General features: G+C 33.2%; 1 protein-coding gene across 3 annotated transcripts in view; it reads right to left on the bottom strand.

The window, feature by feature from the left end:
• Window positions 1–21,915, bottom strand: part of SNX14 (sorting nexin 14) — a 71,855-nt gene that overhangs the window by 24,860 nt on the left and 25,080 nt on the right. For 2 of the 3 annotated variants that reach the window (XM_046674528.1, XM_046674530.1), the window contains exons 5-14: window positions 20,894–20,937; window positions 18,957–19,044; window positions 14,460–14,544; window positions 10,050–10,206; window positions 9,006–9,081; window positions 7,920–7,964; window positions 7,730–7,810; window positions 7,515–7,629; window positions 611–766; window positions 115–239 (exon numbers count right to left, since the gene is read on the bottom strand). In XM_046674528.1, coding sequence (XP_046530484.1) covers window positions 115–239; window positions 611–766; window positions 7,515–7,629; window positions 7,730–7,810; window positions 7,920–7,964; window positions 9,006–9,081; window positions 10,050–10,206; window positions 14,460–14,544; window positions 18,957–19,044; window positions 20,894–20,937 — 972 coding nt within the window. The remainder of the gene's footprint in view (window positions 1–114; window positions 240–610; window positions 767–7,514; window positions 7,630–7,729; window positions 7,811–7,919; window positions 7,965–9,005; window positions 9,082–10,049; window positions 10,207–14,459; window positions 14,545–18,956; window positions 19,045–20,893; window positions 20,938–21,915) is intronic. The other variant, XM_046674529.1, reaches the window with a different exon arrangement.

Raw genomic sequence — 21,915 nt, 5'->3', positions numbered from 1 at the left:
TTCTTAATTATGTTTTATTTTTCTGTTTATTTCGTTATTTGACTCACTCATCTATCAAAACTACCACTAAATTTTGAAGAAAAATCGTCAAACAAGATTAATATTTTGACTTACCTCATCACTGTGGCAGAACATAGGAGTAAACACATTCTCCAAGAGAGAAAGTACATGCTCGTATGCTTCAAAGAGACATCTCATAGTTTGAAGTTTCACAACATCCATGTATGGGCCTTCAGCAACTATTAAAAAAATTATATTATAGAAATTATTTATGAATATCATACGTTATATATTACTTTAAAATTCATGACCATGAAAGAGCATACAAACAGTCCTTAAACTATGTTTTACATAAAAATCCACTATAAGGTGTAGAAATCACACTAGAAATAGGAAATTAAAAACACCAAGGTCCAGTTCTGGCAAGTATTAGTGATGTGAATTGTGAATAAGTTTCTTCATCAAACCTTTCATCTTGTTAGGAAAACAGGATAATGACTGCCTGTGTATCTCACACAGCTGTTGCAATGATAAATAGAAAATACATGAGAAAATTCTGAAAACTGTAAAAAGGCTACAGAATTCATTCTCCTCATCATCTTTGACTTACTTTTTTGAATCTCCTCTACAATAAAAGGATCAAATCGAATTTTGTCAATACTTTCATCCAAACAATATGTTTTATAAATCTTCTGTAACTCCTCATGAAGAGATAACATTTCATCATTTGATAACTCTGGTCGCAAAATTCTATCATTGAATTCCTCTAGCAAATAAAGAAAGAGTAAGAAAAAAATGAATTATTTTAATATAAAACTATTCATGAAAACTTCATGCTCCCAGTTTAATTAGCAGTCAATATTAAAAGTAGCAATTATAAACAATCTATTCCTCATTGTAAGCTTTTTAAAAAGATTTAACTGGGAGTAAAATAACTACTCAGATGAAAGAGAAATTCAGTAAATCAAACATTTTATATACCAATATTAAATATGTAAACACTTGCATAAAAATACAAATTTTCTAAAATTGAGAATAGTAAACATACTTCTAAAATTTTTTTTAAAGAACATATTGGGTTAATTTCTTATACCAAGGGGCTTTAATATTTTAACATCTGATTCACTAAATAACAGTGAAAACTAAGGCTTTTTGAGTTCTAGTCAATGTTTTTAAACAATATTTCCTTCCATCATGGAGCTACAGACCAGTGATGGAGCTGAGAGTCTGAATAAATAAATCTTTTCTTCTAAAATGACAGATGACAGCATTAGGATAGACAAAATATTGACTGCTTTTTTTTTATTACGAGAGGTGTTAATACAGAGTTTACCCCTTAATTCTTAATTATCCAGATATTTCAGAGAGGAAAGGAAGGATTTTAAAAAAAAGAAAACTTGAACAGAACACATAAGATCTTTGGGATGATACCAAATTTATATATTGTCATCTCAAAAGGAAAGGAGAGAGAAAATGAGACAGAATACTTGAAGAGTTAACAGCCAAGAATTTTCAAAAATGATAAAGACAACAACCCACATATCCAAGACTCTTAGTAAAATCCAAGCAGAATAAATAAAAAGAAAATTACACCTCATAGTCAAATTGCTGAACACTAAAAGTGAAGAGAAAATTGTACAACTAGTCAGGGAGAAAAGGAACATGTTATATACAGGCGAAGAAATATAACAATGGAAGCCAATTTTTCATTAGCAACAACAGCATTGTCCAAAAGACAATGGAAGAATGACTTTGAAATGCTGAAAGAAAAAACTATCAAACTAAAATTCTCCATTCAGTGAAAATATTCTTCAAAAATGAAGACAAAATAAACATCTTTTCAAAGACAAAAGCTAAGAGAATTTACCTCCAGCAGCTTGGTACTACAAGAAATGTGAAGATAATTTCTTTCAGCAGAAAGGAAATGACAACAGAAACTTGGTTCTGCAGAAAGGAATAAAGAGCACCAGAAAGGTAAATATGCCAGTAACTATAAGGACCAAAATTTGTGTGTGTGTGTGTGTGTGTGTGCGCACGTGCATATGTGTAAGGCTGTTGACTATTTAAAGAAGAAATAACAATGTACTGTGAGGTTTATAGCCTACAAAGAATTAAAATATATGATAAGTACAACAGGCAGGAAGGGAGCAATCTGAGGTAAATACTGTTCCTGAAGCAGTAAAATATTTTTAAATGAAGATTGTGATAAATGAAAGACGTTTGGTACAATCTCTGAGCAACCACCTTAAAAAAAGGAAGAAAACAGAAAACACATAAATAAAGAGTCAATAGAGGAGATAAAATGGAATACTAAAAACCATTCAAGCAGCCCAAACAAAGGCAAGAAAGGAGGAAAAGAACAACAAAGAATACATGGAACAAACACAAACACACACCAAAACCTAACAATAAACACACAATAATTACATTAAGTGTAAATATACTACACCCCCCAATTAGAAAACAAAGATCATCAAACTAGGTTTTTCTTAAAAAGCAAGATTCAACCATATGCTGTGTGCAAGAAATACATTAATCATACAGAAAAAGATATACAATGCAAACCCACGTGTAAAGAAAGATGGTGTAGCTATATTAATATCAAACAAAGTAGACTTCAAGACAGAGAATTATCAGAGCTAAAGAAGAGCATTTACAATCACAAAAGGATAAATTCATTAAGAAAGCATAGCAACCTTAAATGGGCCTGTACCTGATAATAAAGTTCAAAATACCTGGAAACACCAAAAACAAAGACAATCTTGTCACTTTCACCACAAACTCACAACACAAGTTGGAACGAGATATGAGAAAAACAACTTAGGAGGGGAAGAGGAAACGGACTGAATCAGTTTAGACTAAGGAATTAAGAGGCCATCAGAAAATGGACTATCTTATACACGAGTTTCTGAATACAAACTTCAGGGTAGCCACTAAACTAAAAAGCAGAACAGAGACACAAAAAATAAATTAGGGAAAAACAAAGAGACACATCAAAAAAAGCTACATAATTCAATGGGTAGACCAAAACACACAGGACGAGAAACAAAGGAAACGCAGGAAAACTGAAAAATAAGTCATATAATGACATCATTTAGCCCTCATGTATCAGGATTCACCCTAAACGTAAATGGATTGAATTCCCCAATAAAAAGACACAGAGTGGCAAGACGGATTAAAGAACAGGATCCAACAATTTTCTGCCTCCAGGAAACACACCTCAGCTCCAATGCAAACACAGACTCAGAGTGAAGGGCTGGAATACGATATTCCAAGCTAATGGCAAACAAAAGAAAGCAGGTGTTGCAATACTTCTATCAGACAAAGTAGACTTGAAGATAAGACAGGTGAAGAGACAAAGAGGGGCAGCATATGATGATCAAAGGGACACTCCACCAAGAAGAAATAATGCTCATAAATATGTACGCACCTAACACAGGAGCACCAAAGTTCATAAAGCAACTATTAAAAAACCTAAAAGAAGATATTAAAAATAACACAATAATAGTAGGGGACCTCAACACCCCACTCACATCAATGGATAGATCATCCAGACAGAAAATCAACAAGGAAACAGTGGAATTAAAGGAAAAGCTAAATCAGTTGGACTTAATAGACATATATAGAACATTCCATCCAAAAACTGCAGGATACACATTCTTCTCAAGTGGGCACAGAACATTCTCAAGGATAGACCACATGTTGGGAAACAAGGCAAGTCTATAAATTTAAAAAAACTAAAATAATAACCAAGCATCTTTTCCAATCATAATGGTATAAAACTAGAAATTAATTACAAGAAAATAGCTGAGAAAAGGACAAGGATGTGGAGACTAAACAATATGCTACTGAACAAGCAATGGGTCATTGAAGAAATTAAAGGAGAAATCAAAAAATACCTGGATATAAATGAAAATGATAACATATCATACCAACTCATATTCGATGCAGCAAAAGCTGTATTAAGAGAGAAATTCATCGCAATATAGGCACATTTTAACAAACACGAAAAATCCCAAATAAGCAATCTTAAATTACACCTAACTGAATTAGAAAAGAACTAACAAAGCCCAAAGTCAGCAGGAGAGAAATAATGAAAATCAGAGCCGAAATAAATGCTATTGAAACAAAAAAAGGCAGTAGAAAGGATCAATGAAACAAAGAGCTGGTTCTTTGAGAAGACAAATAAAACTGACAAACCCCTAGCCAGACTTACAAAGAAAAAAAGAGAGAAAGTTCAAATAAACAAAATCAGAAATGAAAGAGGAGAAATAACAACAGATTCCACAGAAATACAACGGATTATAAGAGAATACTATGAAAAACTATATGGCAACAAAATGGATAACCTAGAGGAAATGGATACATTCTTAGACTCTTACAACCTCCCAAAGCTGAGTCAAGAAGAAAGAGACAATCTGAATAGACCAATCACATGGAAAGAGATTGAAACAGTAATCAAAAGCATCCCAAAGAATAAAACCTCAGGACCAGATGGCTTTCCTGGGGAATTCTACCAAACTTTCAGAAAGGATTTAATACCTATCCTTCTCAAGCTATTCCAAAAAATTAGGGAAGATGGAACACTTCCTAACACATTCTGTGTGGCCAATATCACTCTGATACCAAAGCCTGACAAGGACAGCACAATAAAGGAGAATAACAGGCCAATATTGCTGATGAACATAGGTGCAAAAATCCTCAACAAAATTTTGGCAACTCGAATTCAGCAATATATCAAACATCATGATCAAGTGGGATTTACACCAGGGACACAGGGATGGTCCAACATCCAAAAATCAATCAACGTGATACACCACATCAACAAATTGAGGAATATAAACCACATGATCCTCTCAATAGATGCAGAGAAAGCATTTGACAAGATACAACAGCCATTTATGATAAAAACTCTGAACAAATGGGGATAAAAAGAAATTACCTCAACATAATAAAGGCCATATATGACAAACCCACAGCCAGCATCATACTCAGTGTGCAAAAACTGAGCACCATCCCCCTGAGAACAGGAACAAGACAAGGATGCCCACTATCACCACTCTTATTCAACATAGTACTGGAGGTTTGGGACAGAGCAATTAGGCAAGAGAAAGGAATAAAAGGAATACAAAGAGGGAGTGAAGAAGTGAAACTCTCGCTGTTTGCTGATGACATGATCTTATACATAGAAAATCCAAAAAAAATCCATCAGAAAACTAGTAGAAATAATTAACAATTACAGTAAAGTTGCAAGGTACAGAATCAACTTACAAAAATTAGTTGCTTTACTATACTCCAATAACGAACTTACAGAAAGAGAACTCAAGAATATAATTCCATTTGGAGTCACAACCAAAAGAATAAAGTGCCTAGGAATTAACTGAACCAAGGAGGTGAAGGACTTATACAATGAAAACTATAAGATATTTCTGAGAGAAATTGATAATGACATAAAGAGATGGAAAGAGATTCCTTGCTCACGGATTGGAAGAATAAACATAGTTAAAATGTCCATACTACCCAAAGCAATCTACAAATTCAATACAATCCCAATCAGAATCCCAAAGACATTCTTCATGGAAATAGAACAAAGAATCCTAAAATTCCTATGGGGCAATCAAAGACCCTGAACTGCTATGGCAATCCTAAGAAAAAAAGAACAAAGCTGGAGGTATCACAATCCCTGACTTCAAAATGTACTACAAAGACATAGTGATCAAAACGACATGGTACTGGTACAAAAACAGGCACAGAGATCAATGGAACAGAACTGAAAGCCCAGAAATAAAACTGCACACTATGGACAGGTAATTTTTGACAAAGGTGCCAAGAACATACAATGGAGAAAAGATAGTCTCTTCAATAAATGGTGTTGGGAAAACTCGACAGCCAAAGGCAAGAGAATGAAGGCAGACCACTCTCTCATATCATACACAAAAATAAAGTCAAAATGGATCCAAGACTTGAAGACACATCCTGAAACTATAAAACTCCTGGAAGATAATATCGGTAGTACAGTCTTTGACACTGAACTAAAAAGGATCTTTTCAAATACCATGTCCTCTCAGACAAGGGAAACAAAAGAAAAAATAAACAAGTGGGAATTCATTAGACTAAAGAGCGTCTGCAAGGCAAAGGAAACTAGAATCAAAACAAAGAGATAACTCACCAACTGGGAGAAAATATTTGCAAATCATATATCTGACAAGGGGTTAATTTCCATAATATTTAAGGAACTCACACAACTGAACAACAAATAAACAAATAACTTGATCAAAAAATGGGCAGAGGAGAGGAACATTTTTCCAAAGAAGATATACAGATGGCCAATAAACACATGAAAAGATGTTCAACATCACTAATCATTAGGGAAATGCAAATCAAAACTACACTAAGACATCACCTTATGCCTGTTGAAATGGCTATAATCAGTAAGACGAAAAATAAACGTTGGAGAGGGTGTGGAGAGAGGGGAACCCTCATACACTGCTGATGGGAACGCAAACTGGTGCAGCCACCATGGAAAACAGTATGGAGACTCCTCAAAAAACTAAAAATAGAAATACCATATGACCCAGCTATCCCACTACTGGGTATCTACCCAAACAACTTGAAATCAACAATCCAAAGTAACATATGCACCCCTAGGTTCATTGCAGCGCTATTCACAGTAGCCAAGACATGGAAGCAACCCAAGTGCCCATCGACTGATGACTGTATAAACAAGATGTGCTATATATATATACAATGGAATACTACTCAGCCAGAAAAAAAGACAAATTCATCCATTTGCAATAACATGGAAGGATCTACAGGGAATTATGCTAAGTGAAATAAGCCAGTCTGAGAAAGACAAACACCAGATGACTTCACTCATATGTGGAATATAAACAAGTACATGGACAAAGAAAACAGTTCAGTGGTTACCAGGGGAAGGGGGGTGGGGACTGGGCACGGGGGGTGAAGGGGAGCACTTATGTGGTGACAGTCAAGAAATAATGTACATCTGAAATCTTGCACTGATGTAAACTATTATGAACTCAATAAAAAAATAATTGATATTAAAAAAGTTATATTTAAGAAAGAAATTAGGTGCATTAAAAAATTAATCTTTTCACAGAGCCCATCAAGTGTCTCATAAAGCCAATAATGCAAGATGTTATAGAGCTTACAATCAAAATAAAACATTTTTGTATTTGATTATCAAAATAATCCTTAAAAACTGTGACATAGTGTTATTAATATGGGCTAATGATTAGGTCTTTAATATGCTTTCATTAAACTGAATTTTCAGTAGTTTTATCCTATTAATAGGACTTGGCTGAAATCAGCTATCAATTATGTCCCAATCTGGAAAGGAGTGGACAGTAGAGACAAGCAATAGGTGCTCTTAGAATATCTACTAAACGAAAGTCCAATGATAGATATAACTACAACATCGAATCTGATCTCAATAGTCAAATAGATTAAAAAGTTTAAAAATGATTTTGATAAAGTAGACAGATAAGCCTCACCCACAGTCAGACAAATTTGCAACACGTGCACCGCTCCTTCTTGTTTCAGAAAGTTCATAAAGCGAAATAAGAGATCTTGTTGCTCCCTGATTTGCTTCAATTCTAACTTCAGCACCTTAATATAATATGGGAGAAAGAGTAAGTTAAGACTATATAAATACGTGATAAAATTGTTTATATCAAAAGTAATACAAGTTATTGCTTAAAATACTTACAGATGGCTTTTTATTTCTAGGTTCTGCAAATTTCTGCAAGAATGGAACCAAAGGGGAAGGTGGTTCGGTTGCTTTTTCAGGCTTTGAAGAAAGAGAATTAATTAATTCAATAAAACTCTCATTTGATTTGACAGATATGAATCAAAATTCAATGCAATCTGAAGTGCTTTCTAACATGTTCAATACTCACTGGACTGTCATCTATGAAGATGATAAGCAAATGATTCACAGTATCCTAATGGAAAATAATAAATATAGGTCAAAATAATTCAATTACTGTATTCTGCCCAGAATTCTCAAAGCTTTTATCATATTATGAAAATTTCTAGAAAAATGAAGAAATAAATGGAGTGGTGGCAAAGCATCTGCACTTACGTAATACAGAGGGATTTTTAAAAATCTACAATGCAGGGTCTCACCTTTTGTGAAAATAGGCAAAGAAAAGTTATTCTGACTTTGGCATTTAAAATGTTTATAAATTATTCTTTTCTTCAAAATCTTATGGATTAAAAGTAAAAGCAACTCAAGTGTCTATTGATGGATGAAAGAATAAGAAAAATGTAGTATATACCTACAATGGAGTATTATTCAGCCTTGAAAAGGAAGGGAATTCTGATAAACCTTGGATAAACCTTGGATAAACATGGATAAACCTTGAGGACATTATGCTAAGCAAAATAAGCCAGTCACAAAAAAGACATATATTCCATGATTCCACTTATATGATGTACCTAGAATAGTCAAAATTCATAGAGACAGGAAGTTGAGTGGTAGCTGCCAGGAGTGAGGGAGGAAGGAGGAATGGAGAATTATTATTTAATGGGTATAGAGCTTCAGTTGTTTTGTTTTGTTTTTTTAAAGATCGGCACCTGAGCTAACAACCATTACCAATCTTTTTTCCCTCTGCTTTTTCTCCCCAAATCCCCCTAGTATATAGTTGTATATTTTTTTAGCTGTGAGTCCTTCTAGTTGTGGCATGTGGGACGCCACCTCAGCATGGCCTAAAGAATGGTGCCATGTCCGCACCCAGCATCCAAACCAGCAAAACCCTGGGCCACTGAAGCAGAGCGTGCAGACTTAACCACTCCGCCATGGGGCCGGCCCAGAGTTTCAGTTTTGTGAGATGAAAGTTCTGGAGACTGGGTAGTGGTGAGAGTTGTTCAACAATATGAATGTATCTAATAGTACTGAACTGCACATATAAAATTTAAAATGGTAAATTTTACGTTGCATGCATTTTACCACAATTAAAGAAAAAAAATTTTTTAAGTCTTACTGGATCAGCTAGGAAATCCAAAGAAGGAAGGAACACGGAACCAGAGAGGATCTCTCTTAAAAGTAAGGTCAGGGATCTGGAAAGAGAAATAACATTGTATATATTTAGTAATTTACATCAGCTCTTACCTGGGGATCTTGTTAAAATGCAAACTAATATATAGTAGGTCTGGGATGTGCCCCAACATTCCACATTTGTAACAAGCTCCCGAGCAATGCTCATACTACTGGTTCACAGACCACACCTGGAGTCCTTTGGCTAAAAGAGAATACTATTGAAGAGAAAAAAAAGCATTTCCTTAGCAGGAGGGACTTCGGTAAACATTAGAAAACACTTCCCACTTTAGAATATTTAAAATGTTTGATGTATTTTTAAATTAATGTTTAAAGCTAACATGTTTAATAGTATAATAAATTACTTTGTAATTATATCTACATTAATATTATGAATTTGTTTAAAATAAAAATATTTTAATTAAAATATTAAAAATTTTAAATAAAATAAAGCAATATTTAAAGTCCATCACTAAAGATAAGCCATGGTTTCTCCTCCAAGGATTATGAGGGTGAGAGTAATGAGGTAACTTAGGGAACTATCCAAACACGCTGCTGCCAGCACGAGTGAGGATGGACTAGAGGACTCTAATTATTCTTCCCAGGTAGACATTTAAAACTCAAACTTGTCTCTATGGTTTATTCAAAGTGTTTCTGCCAATGAGTCACAATGTGCATGTCTTTAAAAAGGAACATCAGGGAAGTAACAAAGTATAATGATCCCAAACACGAAAATTAATTTTATTCATATTTATCTTTGATTTCCCAAGATCAATTTCCAAGAAAAAATTCTAAGCAACACAACACATCATGAAAACTTAGTACCAAAAATGGCATTTTAACACCTGACAAATTATATTTCTTAAGTGAAAAATTATTCACATCACAGGCTAACCTCAAGTTTTGTGTACTCCTATTACGATCAAGAATAGCAACATACATATGGCACAGTATGCAAATACTGCTATGACATTTTCCAGTCTATTTTTACCTGCAGTCTGTTGCTTTAGGAGGCAAAATATAAGGAAAAAGTAGTTCAGTAAGTTTCCTTAAATAGTGTAATTCATCTCTTCGACTCCTCAAAGCCACATGAAGCTCTGGACCATATTCTTCTAAAGCAGCTTGCTGTAAAAACTCTGTATTTTCTACTACAAATAGAGATAAAATTAAATATTTAAAGAAGTTAAGCAACATTAAATAACTTCAGGCATTTACACTAATAGAAAATCATTTGTTAGTAGCAGTCATTCCTTTCTCAGCCTTCCTTTCTTTCCAGTATCTACTCTACTGGGAAATTTTTCAAAGCAGGATATAAAGAGAGCAATTTTCCTCTTTGCTGGAAGTTTTAAAATTTTGCAATAAACTGATAAAAAGATCTTTTCCCCCTTGGTAAACAAAAATTTAAACTCCTGTCACTACTTTACAAATTATATCAAACAAAATCAAATGTTTAAAAAAAAAAAAGAGTGGGAAAAAACAGACAAAACACCTAAGTACACACAAAGCTTTTGTTATCAAATGTTACATCTTGTTCATCCTCTGCAAATACAAAAAAAAGCCCTCCTTAAAATTCTTTATTGTCTCTACTTTCACATCAAAATCATTTGGGTAACCTTTTAAAGCAATTATAACATAGAAACTGGCTTCCTTGGTTAAGTTCTGTATCTTCTGCCCAGAGCATAGGACACAAGAGGGACAGAACTGTATAAGGTGGAAGTCCACTTAAATAAATATTAACTGACGATAATAGTTATATTACATAAAGTTTTCCTAAAATTCCAAGCACTAAACTAATATTTTACAACTTAAAAGTAATAGTATTGCCACTCCTTTTTATAGACCTCCAAAGACTAGGAGAAAAACAAGTCATGTTTTCCCCTATCTGCATTCTGTGCCAAGTTTTAAAATCATGAAGTCTGTGAAGGGAATCTTAACCCTAATTCAATGACATTTATTTTTGACTATTTATTTCTATTTTCATCGAAAGAGAATGCAAGCACATTTACCAAAAAAAGCCAATATACGGATTCTACTGGTGTGAGTACTAAGAAGCTAAATGAAGGCTATCTGCCCCTAAGGTACAAACGCAGGATTGGCAAAGAAGGACATAGTTTTTATAAGAAATGCATTTTATTTTATAATCATGCGTCATTTGCCAAGTATTTTTTTCCCCAAGAATTTGGGGCAGAATTCTTTTAAAAATTTAGATCATGAGCAGGGAATTAAAATAAGAAGCCTAAGCTATGCTAAATCTCAGCTCTACTTCTTTATTAATTTGATCTTGAACAAATGACATAATCCCTTTGCGCCTCAGTTTCCACTTCAGTAAACAATTATTAAATAGTTATTAACACTGAAAAGTCATCATTAAAAATGAACAAGTAATTATAATATTTGTTGTGATTGAGCATTCAAACATAATATATAAATTAAATCACTAGACTGGAATCTACTTAACATCTGTCAGATGTGAGAGATTTCTGTAGTCGTTGGTAATGAGAAAATAAAGGAATCAGGCAAAAGATAAAAAGAACATGGGGGGAAAAACCTTAATTGGGAATATAACCAAAATACAGATGCTGGAAAACAGGGCATGGATTAATCCCCACTAATCACCAGCATACCTACTGTCTAAGCAGTCAGCAGTCTTCAAACCACAAAAGGAAAGGTCCCCAGAATCCAAGACAAAAAGACATCTTCAGGATGAAAGACTGGAGTAAGGTCCTTCTGCACAATTATTATTGAATTTCAATCAAACCAGTGCTTCTAATATATACAGTCAACATTTCTAAGGGCTATGGAAGTAATTACACAGCCAGAAAACATCTACACAATTCTTTTATCAAGAGGCAGATTAAGGAGAGAACACTGAGAGGGTAAGGATGAATACAGATGAAGACATGAACCTTTAATTACTTCCTGAGTTATGCATAACTGTGGGACCAAAAATTAAGAAAACAAATTCATGGGTTACAGAAATGAAAAATCAAAAATCTGAAAACTTTTTAAGTAAGTCTATCTAATTCACTGTAATAATATTCTGAACACCAGGACTTTGGGATAAAATAAGAGTCCTCCTAATTCTCTGGCCTTTTAATTCTATAGATTTCATTAATTACAATGTTATTAACAAATCCAACCTAGCATTTTATGATAATTTATAATTGAGGACCATTTTTATATGAATACTAGCAAATTAGCAACTCCTTTCCTGCAAAGACTCAAAATAAGTTTCAGTCAAACTGGTCTGTCTATACACCTCTCATAGAGACAAAATAATTTGGGGATTTTATTAAACCAATCAATGCATCTAAAAATAAAAGATGACTCCATTTACTCACAGTCGGAGTTTAAAGTGTTTGTTTTTAGGAAAAAATAAAGACTATATTAAAAAATACTTTTCACACACAAAAACCGGCACACAAATGTTTACAGCAGCTTTACTCATGATTGCCAAAACTGGAAAATGAACAAGATGTCCTTCTATAGGTGAATGGATAAATAAACTGTGGTATGTCCATACAATGATATATAACTGAGCAATAAAAAGAAATGAGCTATCAAGCCATGAAAAGACATGAAAGAGCCCTCAATGTATATTTCTAAATGAAAGAAGCCAGTCTGAAAAGGCCACAGTACAATTCCAACTATATGACATTTTGGAAAAGGCAAAACTGTAGAGACAGTAAAAAGATCACTGGTTGCCAGGGGTTCACGAAGGAAGGAAGGAGAGATCAACAAGTGAAACACAAGAGATTTTTAGGGCAGTGACACTGTTCAGTATGATATTGTAATGGCGGATATATGGCATTATGCATTTGTTAAAATCGATAGAATGCACAATACAAAGAGTAAAACCCTAATGAAAATTATGGACTTTAGTTAATAATAATAATGTATCAATATTGGTATATCAATTGTAACAAAGTTTCCAAATAATTCAAGATGTTAATAACAGGGGAAGGGGGGGATATATGTGAACTCTCTATACTCTCTGCTCAATTTTTCTGTAAACTTAAAACTGCTCTAAAAACCAAAATTTACTAATAAAAAAACTCTTTTCCAGTATTTTTTTCTGACAGTAAAGCAGCGTTAACAAAATGGCTAAAACAAAGTTATTATCTTCTAGTGTGCTCTTGCCAGTGACAGAATAATAATTTCAATTTTTTTATTTAACAATTAAATTACACATATTCAAACTCTTTCACTTTTTAACTACGTTGAAGGTAAAACTATTTTACTTGTCATAATATTATAAGATGAACAGAGAAAATTTTTTAAATATATAATTTGAAATGCTTCTCATACTTGAGGAATTAATCATACCAAAAGACAAACTAATAATCTGATTCAATTTAACTTCAACACTACCTAGCACATAATTTCCCCAAATGTACTCTGATTATATTAATTGATATTACAAGGGAGGGAAAATTGGTTCCGTGCTCACATGAGTTTAAGATGTACTGGTTTAAGCAAAGTTAAAACTGTTTGCTGCAGGACTACTCAGAGATTTTGTTATGCTGGCACTTAACTTGGAATTTTAAAGAAGGGGAAGACAATATCTAGCAATTACCAGAACAGATGACCATGAAATCTCTTCAACATGCTCATCTACATAGAGCAATATGCTAAAGAACATAACTGGAAAAGCAATGACAAAGAAGAATACCAAATGCAAACACAGGAAAATCTCAGTTTCGAAAAGAACCAAGTATATAGCACAGAAGTAATTTTGTTAAAAGGGAACATTCCAGCTTGATCTAAGAGCAAGAGAAGTCCCAATGAAAATTTCATTCATTCAGTCAGAAAACATTTGCTGAACATATGTGCAAATCACGACATTATAAAGGCCAAGACAAACATGAGAAACTACAAATAGTTCATCCTGGCTAAAGGAAAATACAGAGTCAAAGACAACAGTAGATCAAAATATTTGACTAGATAGGAAAGTGTTTAAATATACAGTTTAGACTCTAGAGCAGAGTCACTACATTTTTTTTGTAGGGAGGTAACATGAGAATTGTGGTATCGTGAAACTAACATGGTAGCAGTATAGATGGGCAACAATAGGTCACAGCAATTGAAATCATTAAGGAAAAAGGGGTAAGAGATGTGAGAGATACCTCAGAGGAAGCGATGAAGGCAAGAGACTATCATTCAAAAAAAGATGAGAGTCATCAATATTCCATCACCTATATTTAACTAAGTAATTGTATTTTAATTTCATAGATTCTTGAGTTTCACAATCACTTATATGGTTAATAAACTACTGAAAAGAATACTCTCACAGCATTTGTGAATATATCAGCTAACGTACCAGTACTACTTAGATATTTAAGGTGAAAGTTGGTATACAAAACCAGAGTCACTCAAATTTTGTAGCAGAAAACTGTATTACCTTTCTGACTCGCTTTAACTATCACTTCTATATGCTTCATTGCTGCTTTTAATAGTTTCTTGGTTATAATAGATGGAATATCCACCTAGAAAAATTCAACATCAAAATAAAATTTTTAACATATAAGTTACAATGGCAAGAACACTATATTTGAAGTACTGGAACATACGATTTTAAAAATCAAAGGTGTTATTTAGAATCTCTCAAAAACATAATTTAAAAGCACTTTAAATTCTTGGATCATACTAATTGTAACTTTAACAGTTTTTCTACCACAGTAATGAAAATATATCTTAATATGCATACCCTAATATGCATACCAAATTTTTCTCACAAATATCTTTACTCTTGACTTATTTCTTTGTTTTAAATGTGTTCAAAGAAAATCTCAAGTAACTTATCCCTTTGAGGCTGCAAATCTCTGTTTACTAAGGTTACTTGAAAATGAACATTTTCATTCAGCTTACAAGGTAAATCCTGTTTAAAGATATAGAGAAGCACTCTAGTTTGGAATAATATTAAGTTCATCATTCCCCGCAGATATTTTTCAACTTAAAAGGCTGGAAACTGTAGTGACTATGGTAAGTTAATGAGAGAGGGTTGAGAGCTTATTTGTACACTCACAAAAGAGAGAAAAAATAAAATAATTGAAAATAAATTGCAAATAAATAAATCACCAAAAAGCATGTTCACTGGACTTCAACAGGATTATCTTCCACCACAAAACTCAACATGATTTCCCTTATCAAAGGCATGAGAAAACTGCATCATAATAGTGTCAAGTTCTGTGTTAACTTTCCTATTCTTTTTAAATTCCCTACTAAGGCAGAGAAAAAGATCACAGGCTGATAAATATAGTAAGTGTGATGGATCCTAAGACCCCAATTTTTAATGATTTACTAGTAAAACCCAGAGCAGTTTATAGATAACTTTTGGCTGTATAAGATCAAACATGTTCAATAAGAGGGGATATTTTTGCTAGTAGTATGCCTTGTTACAAAATAACATTACTCTTCATTTATCCCTGGCCTCTTGGTACCCGATAATTATAAATTATTCTCATATTTATCAAGTAAACAACACGTTTTAGTTTTCAGACATTTTATTCAATCTTAGACTACTCATGAAAATTTTCATTTCTAAGTTCCGTTTTACAGACTTCAGGTCAGAATCAAAATGTTAAAATAATGAGTTTGTCACTAAACCTTGACTTAAAAAAACATTGTAGACCTTAAATGACTCTTTGTTTTCACTATCCTCAAAATGCCAATTTACATTATCCAGGCAATGGTAACAAGGATAGAACATTGTACTAGAAATAAGATGACCCAGGCCGAATCCTTTGCCCATTAACTACCTATGACACTTTGCCAAAGTTACTTAACTTTCTATAAAATGGGTATGATAATGACCCATTTACCTTCTAGGATAATGATGTAGATAAAATGTAAGGAAAGAATAGACAGCATAACAATCCAGAAAATGGAAAAAAATATTTGCAAATTATATATCTGATAATGGACTTCTATGCAGAATATACACTGAACTCTTGTAACTAAATAATAAAAAGACAACTCAGTTAAAACATGGACAAAAGGGGCTGGTCCTGTGGCCGAGTGATTAAGTTCGCGAGCTTCGCTGCGGCAGCTCAGGGTTTCGCCGGTTCAGATCCTGGGCACAGACATAGCACCGCTCATCAGGCCACATTGAGGCAGCGTCCCACATGCCACAACTGGAAGAGCCCACAACTAAAAATATACAACTACGTGCTGAGGGGATTTAGGGAGGAAAAAAAAGGCAGAAAAAAAAATGGCCAAAGGATTTAAATAGACATTTCTCCAAAAAGAAGATATACAAACGGCCAATAAGCACACGAAAAGATACTCAACATCTTTAGTCATCAAGGAAATGCAAATAAAAGCCACGATGAGATACCACTTCACACGTAGCAGCATGGTTAGAATCAAAAAGTGAGATAATAACTAGTTCTGGCAAGGAGTAATCAAAACCCTCATAGACTGCTGGTGGGAATGCAAAATGGTGCAGTCACTTTGGAAAACAGTCTGAAAGTTCCTCAAAAGGTTAAACAGAGTTACCATTTGACTGAGCAATTACTCTCCTAGGTATATACCCAAGAGAAATCCAAAAATATATCCCTCCCCAAAAAACCTGTATACAAATGCTATGGCAGCATTACTCATAATAGCCATAAGGTGGAAACGGATGTGTATCAACTGATGGATGGATAAACAAAACATGGTATGTCCATACAATGGAATATTATTCAGATGTAAAAAAAGAATGTACTGATACATGCTGCAACATGACAACATGGATGAAACTTGAAAACATTATGCTAAGTAACCAATCAGAAAATGCTACATATTATATGATTCTATTTATATGAAATGTCCAGAATAGACAAATCTATGGAGACAGAAACTAGACTGGTGGCTGGCTAGGGCGAAGGGGCCGGGGGAACAGGGGTTTACGGCTAAAGAGTACAAGGTCTCTTTTTGGGTGATAAAAATGTTCTAAAATTGATTGTGGTGATGGTTGCACAACTCTGAGAACATGCTAAAAACCACTGAATTGTATACTGTAAATGGGTGAATTGTATGGTATGTAAAGTATATCTCAATAAAGCTCACAACAACAAAAAAATACACAGCACACTCCAAGTATGGGGTACTATAATTTTCAAATCCACTAGGCTATTTCAAAGCCTAACACAGATAGCAGAGCTGTCCAATTAACTAGTATCCATAGTTGAATTCACTAGAATGCGTCAGCTATTTGATCAATTATTTTAATTTACTTACTTTAAGTTGGAATTTAAATAGTTTATCATCAATTGATATTTCTTACTAAATCTTTTTTTTTTTAAGGAAGATTAGCCCTGAGCTAACATCTGCTGCCAATCCTCCACTTTTTGCAGAGGGAGACTGGCCCTGAGCTAACATCCATGCCCATCTTCCTCTACTTTATACGTGGGACACCTGCCACAGCATGGCTTTCCGAGTGGTGCCATGTCCACACCCAGGACCTGAACCCGGACCGCTGAAGCAGAACATGTGCACTTAACCACTGCACCACTGGGCTGGCTCTCTTACTAAATCTTTTATACCCACTTAAAAGTCTACTACGAGATGACTGCCTCAGAACCTTTTTTTAAATAATATGATTAATGTTTGTCAACTTTTTTCTATTTGCAAAAATGATAAGTGCTCAATGCAAAAAAACACATGGTCAACAGAAAGCAATGCATGGAAAGAACCAAAAATCAGCATCAAGCCCCACCATAATAAGAGTTAACAGTGATAAAAATATATACATGTCCTTAATATACATATTAACAAACTTTAATATGTGAGCTTTGTTTTCAAAGTGGAAAAATACCACATATATTATTTTCCAGCCTCTTCCACTTGACTATGTAAGATCAATAATTTCCCATGTAAATAAGTACTATTCTACAAAATGATTTTTCCTGGCTGCATAGGATTCTATAGTGGACATGTATTATATTTAACCAACCAACAATCCTATCAATGGACATCAGCTTTTCTTTTCAGTTTTCCTTATTATAAAGTACACTGCAATGAATTTTTGAACATACATTTCTGATTATTTCTTTAAACTATATCACAAAAAAGTGGAATTAAATTTCGGAGTATAGACATTTTTAAGTCTTTCAATAAAGATTACCAAACTGCTTTCCAGCATAAAGTTATACCAATTTGGATTTGTACTTCGTTTGCCTCACAATGACTGTTAACAGATATTATCATTCTTTTTTGCATCTTTCCCAATCTGATAGGCAAAAGAATACCTGAGATGCTATTCTTTTTTTATATCAAAAAACTGTATATATTTGATGTGAAAGAACATAATTTTCAAGTATTCATTGGCCATTTTATATTTTTCTTTTGTGAACTGCTTATTCACGTTTTTTGCATATCTTTTCTACAGTGGTTGATTGTATTGTTCATTTCTCAAATAGGCATAGAAACATTTAATAAGATTTATTTTTATTTTATTTACTAATGGCAGAGAGATTATATACCAATTTATTGTCAATATATTCGATTCTATTGAATTGAGAAGGCATAGACAAGTATGCGTGTCTACAACTAACACACTATAAATACAGATAGGCAAAGACCCAAACATATACAAAAGATGGCTTACAAGTTATTTTTAAAAAGTAGATCATAATCATTACCATTTACTCAGTAAATTCATCTATCTAGAATAAGACATTTTTTTCTATAGTTGTCTTTTTATTTCTAATTGTCACAAACTAAGATATCCAAGCATTAAAGAAAGAAAAACTGATCAATGAATCAAAAGTGATCCATTCATATTTTAATCTAAAAAATGGAAAGTGAAGGAAAAAACACATATAGTATAGAACAAGGTAAAAATAAAATTTTAAACAATCTCTTTAGTAATGATAAAGCCTCAAATTTCCAAGTTTCTCTTATAAATACATACCTTGTGAATCCTTCGAATTAAGACAGATGCAAAAAACCGTAATGTAATTCTCAGTTCATCAACAAAGGACTCATCATCTGTTACATCCCTTCAAGTGAAGAGAAAAGCAAACATTTAGAAGTTCAGAGAAATACACAGCTTCACCTTCTAGAAAGCAAGTGAAGTCTAGAAAGTCCTCTTTTTTCCATTTATTTATATTATTTTTCTTTTCACTTTTAACAAATAATGCATTACATTACAGAATAATACACAGAAATGTATAAAGAAGAAAATAAACATCTCTCATAATTCTAGTACCAAGATATAATCACTATTACCTAAACTGTAGTATATATTTCCCTGCGGACATCCACATGTACGTAGTCATATTTTTACAATACTAAGATCATTTTCTAAACATTGTCAAAGAAATTTCTAAGAAACAGCAGAAAGAATAATTTTGGAGAAGCAACAGAATTAAATTAATACAAAATTTTCAATCAGTTTAAAATATTTACAGATTAATAATATAAATTAATTCCAAAAGTAAAAAAGAAATGTGCATTCTGCTTGAAAAAGAAAATAAACTTAAACTCAAACATTTTTAAACAGAAATTTTGACAACCTTCTTCTAAGGAGCTACTTTTCATTTTCCTGAAGTCTTGAAGTCCCTAGAAGAATTAGGACACTTCCCTAATCAAAGCTAGGAAGAAATCTATGTATATGGTGAGATCCTGAACTTGAAGATGGGGCTGTTAAGTCCCTTGGCAGAATAAGGAAGATAATTGTATCCACCATGCTTCCCACTATTAACCCAGGGAAGGAGAGATTACAGCAGCAACAGCTATACTCAGGAGAAAATACATACTTTAACATTTAGAAACACAGCCAAATTTTATGTCTGAAGGGTCATAATGTGAGGTGGGGGTGGGAGAGTCTTTACAACAGGATTCATTTTACAAAAGGCCTCACCATCAGCTTTGCTTAAATGGCAAATGCCCCATATTTAGGACAGAATCCAACATAAAAAATTAACTTATATAGCTTTTCAGGAAAATATGACATACTATAAACTGGATATTATATGCGTTTTAATACAATATAGATCAACTTAAATATTAGTATTTTTTTAATTAGGAAACTCAAAATATACTGAATCAATATAAAATTAGGGTAAATGTCAGTAAATATTACATCTATAAGTCAGATAGGTACAAGTGTTCAAAATTATAACTAAATACACAATGCTATGTAAGAACACGTGTATTTATTAAGTGATATAACTTGGATTTCTGATTCCTAAATTAAATCTTTTTTTCAGATCTAGAGTACTTTCTGTATCCTTCAAGGCATAGGGCACTTAACATATCCATAGCAGATAGCAAAAACAAAGTTACTTTGGAAAAAAACATATTAATATTCCAGAAAAATTCTATTGAAATTACCTTTCAATTAATGAAACATCTGAATATAAATTTTTCCTCTAAATGTACAATTCTTTCAAACGTAAAAAGTGCATACAAAACATTAAATCACTACATTTAGGAGCAATGAGAAATTCTGTAAGCTACTTTTCTTTCAAAAAGCAGCCTAGGTTTTTTTCCTCTTTGCTATCACCAAACTTTTAATTGATTACCTACATCAATGGTTCTCAACTGGGGCCAGTTATGCCTCCCAGGTAACATGTGGCAAACTCTGAGGACACAGAGCTTTGGTTCACAACTAGGGGGAGGAGAGGGTGCTACTAGTATCTAGTGAGAAAAGACCAGGGGTGCTGCTAAATATCCTATAATGCACAATACAGCCCCCCCACAACAAAGACTTACTTGTCCTAAAATAAAATGTCAATAATGCCAAAGCTGAGAAATCCTGGCCTACAGTGAAAAGACATCATTAGCACATTTAACTTAATGGTATTGACTATCCTACAGAAAAAAGGTCTTATAGAAAGAACATACCTGTACCATGGATAAACAAAGTTTTCCAACACTAATTCAAGAACCTGCATAAAAATTATTTTTTTAAAGAAAAATCAAATTAATTAATTCTGGGAAAACAAACTGTACTACTAAGTAATGTACAATATTACCAAGAACCAATTTTATTATCCCAAACATTGACATCTAATATCATAGCTTCACATGACAAAAATGTATATGTCAACCTTAAATGGTGGTTGTGATGATCAAAGAGAATATATGAGAAATCACTGTGAAAAGCAACAAACTCCATAAAAAAGAAAAATTACTATTAGAAAGACACACACACATTTCTAAATATTCCCATAAGCCAAAAACAAAACAAAACAAAAACTTAAATTGTTCCTGACTCTGAAGCTTCACTGAGTCAAAAAGTTCCATGGGATGAAGGAAAATAATAGGATAGTCCTTCGCATTAGCACCTCTCTCTCTGTACGTCAGTATTCCCAGAATAAGATGAAAAAAACACGGGGTTAAAACTAGGTGTCAGTGATTACCTTTGAAAGGAGGGTAGGGACCAGAAGGGAGCATGCGGGGGACTTCTAGGAAGTTAAGTTTTGCTTCTTGATCTGGGTGCTAGTTATATGGAGATTCACTTTGTGAAAATTTTAGCTGTATTTTTAAAATCAGTATAAAGTTATATGTGAAAAAGTAACAAAACAAAAGAAACTCTGTTAAACCTTCCATTTTTAGAGTCTGGGTACAGCAGACTCTAATTTTTTATGTTTTAATTTTTTAAAGGAATTGCAGCAGTGGGCAGTAACTTTAAAAAGCGGTAGGAAGGCAATGAAACAATGTATCTAATCTGACTACCTATATACCTTTTCTTGCAGTAGCAACAAACGATGTGGATTCTCTAAATAGTAAGGCAACAAGATTTGGATTTTTTACTACAAAAACTAAGCATTAGTGATATGAGCTAGAGAAATAAGATACTTATAAACAGGGATAGGACACAGAGGAGATTAGAAAATTTACCATTAAACACTTGGTCTTACTTT

Source organism: Equus quagga, chromosome 11, assembly GCF_021613505.1.
Source record: "Equus quagga isolate Etosha38 chromosome 11, UCLA_HA_Equagga_1.0, whole genome shotgun sequence".
NCBI classification, from domain to species: domain Eukaryota; kingdom Metazoa; phylum Chordata; class Mammalia; order Perissodactyla; family Equidae; genus Equus; species Equus quagga.
This window is presented reverse-complemented; position numbering and strand designations above follow the sequence as displayed.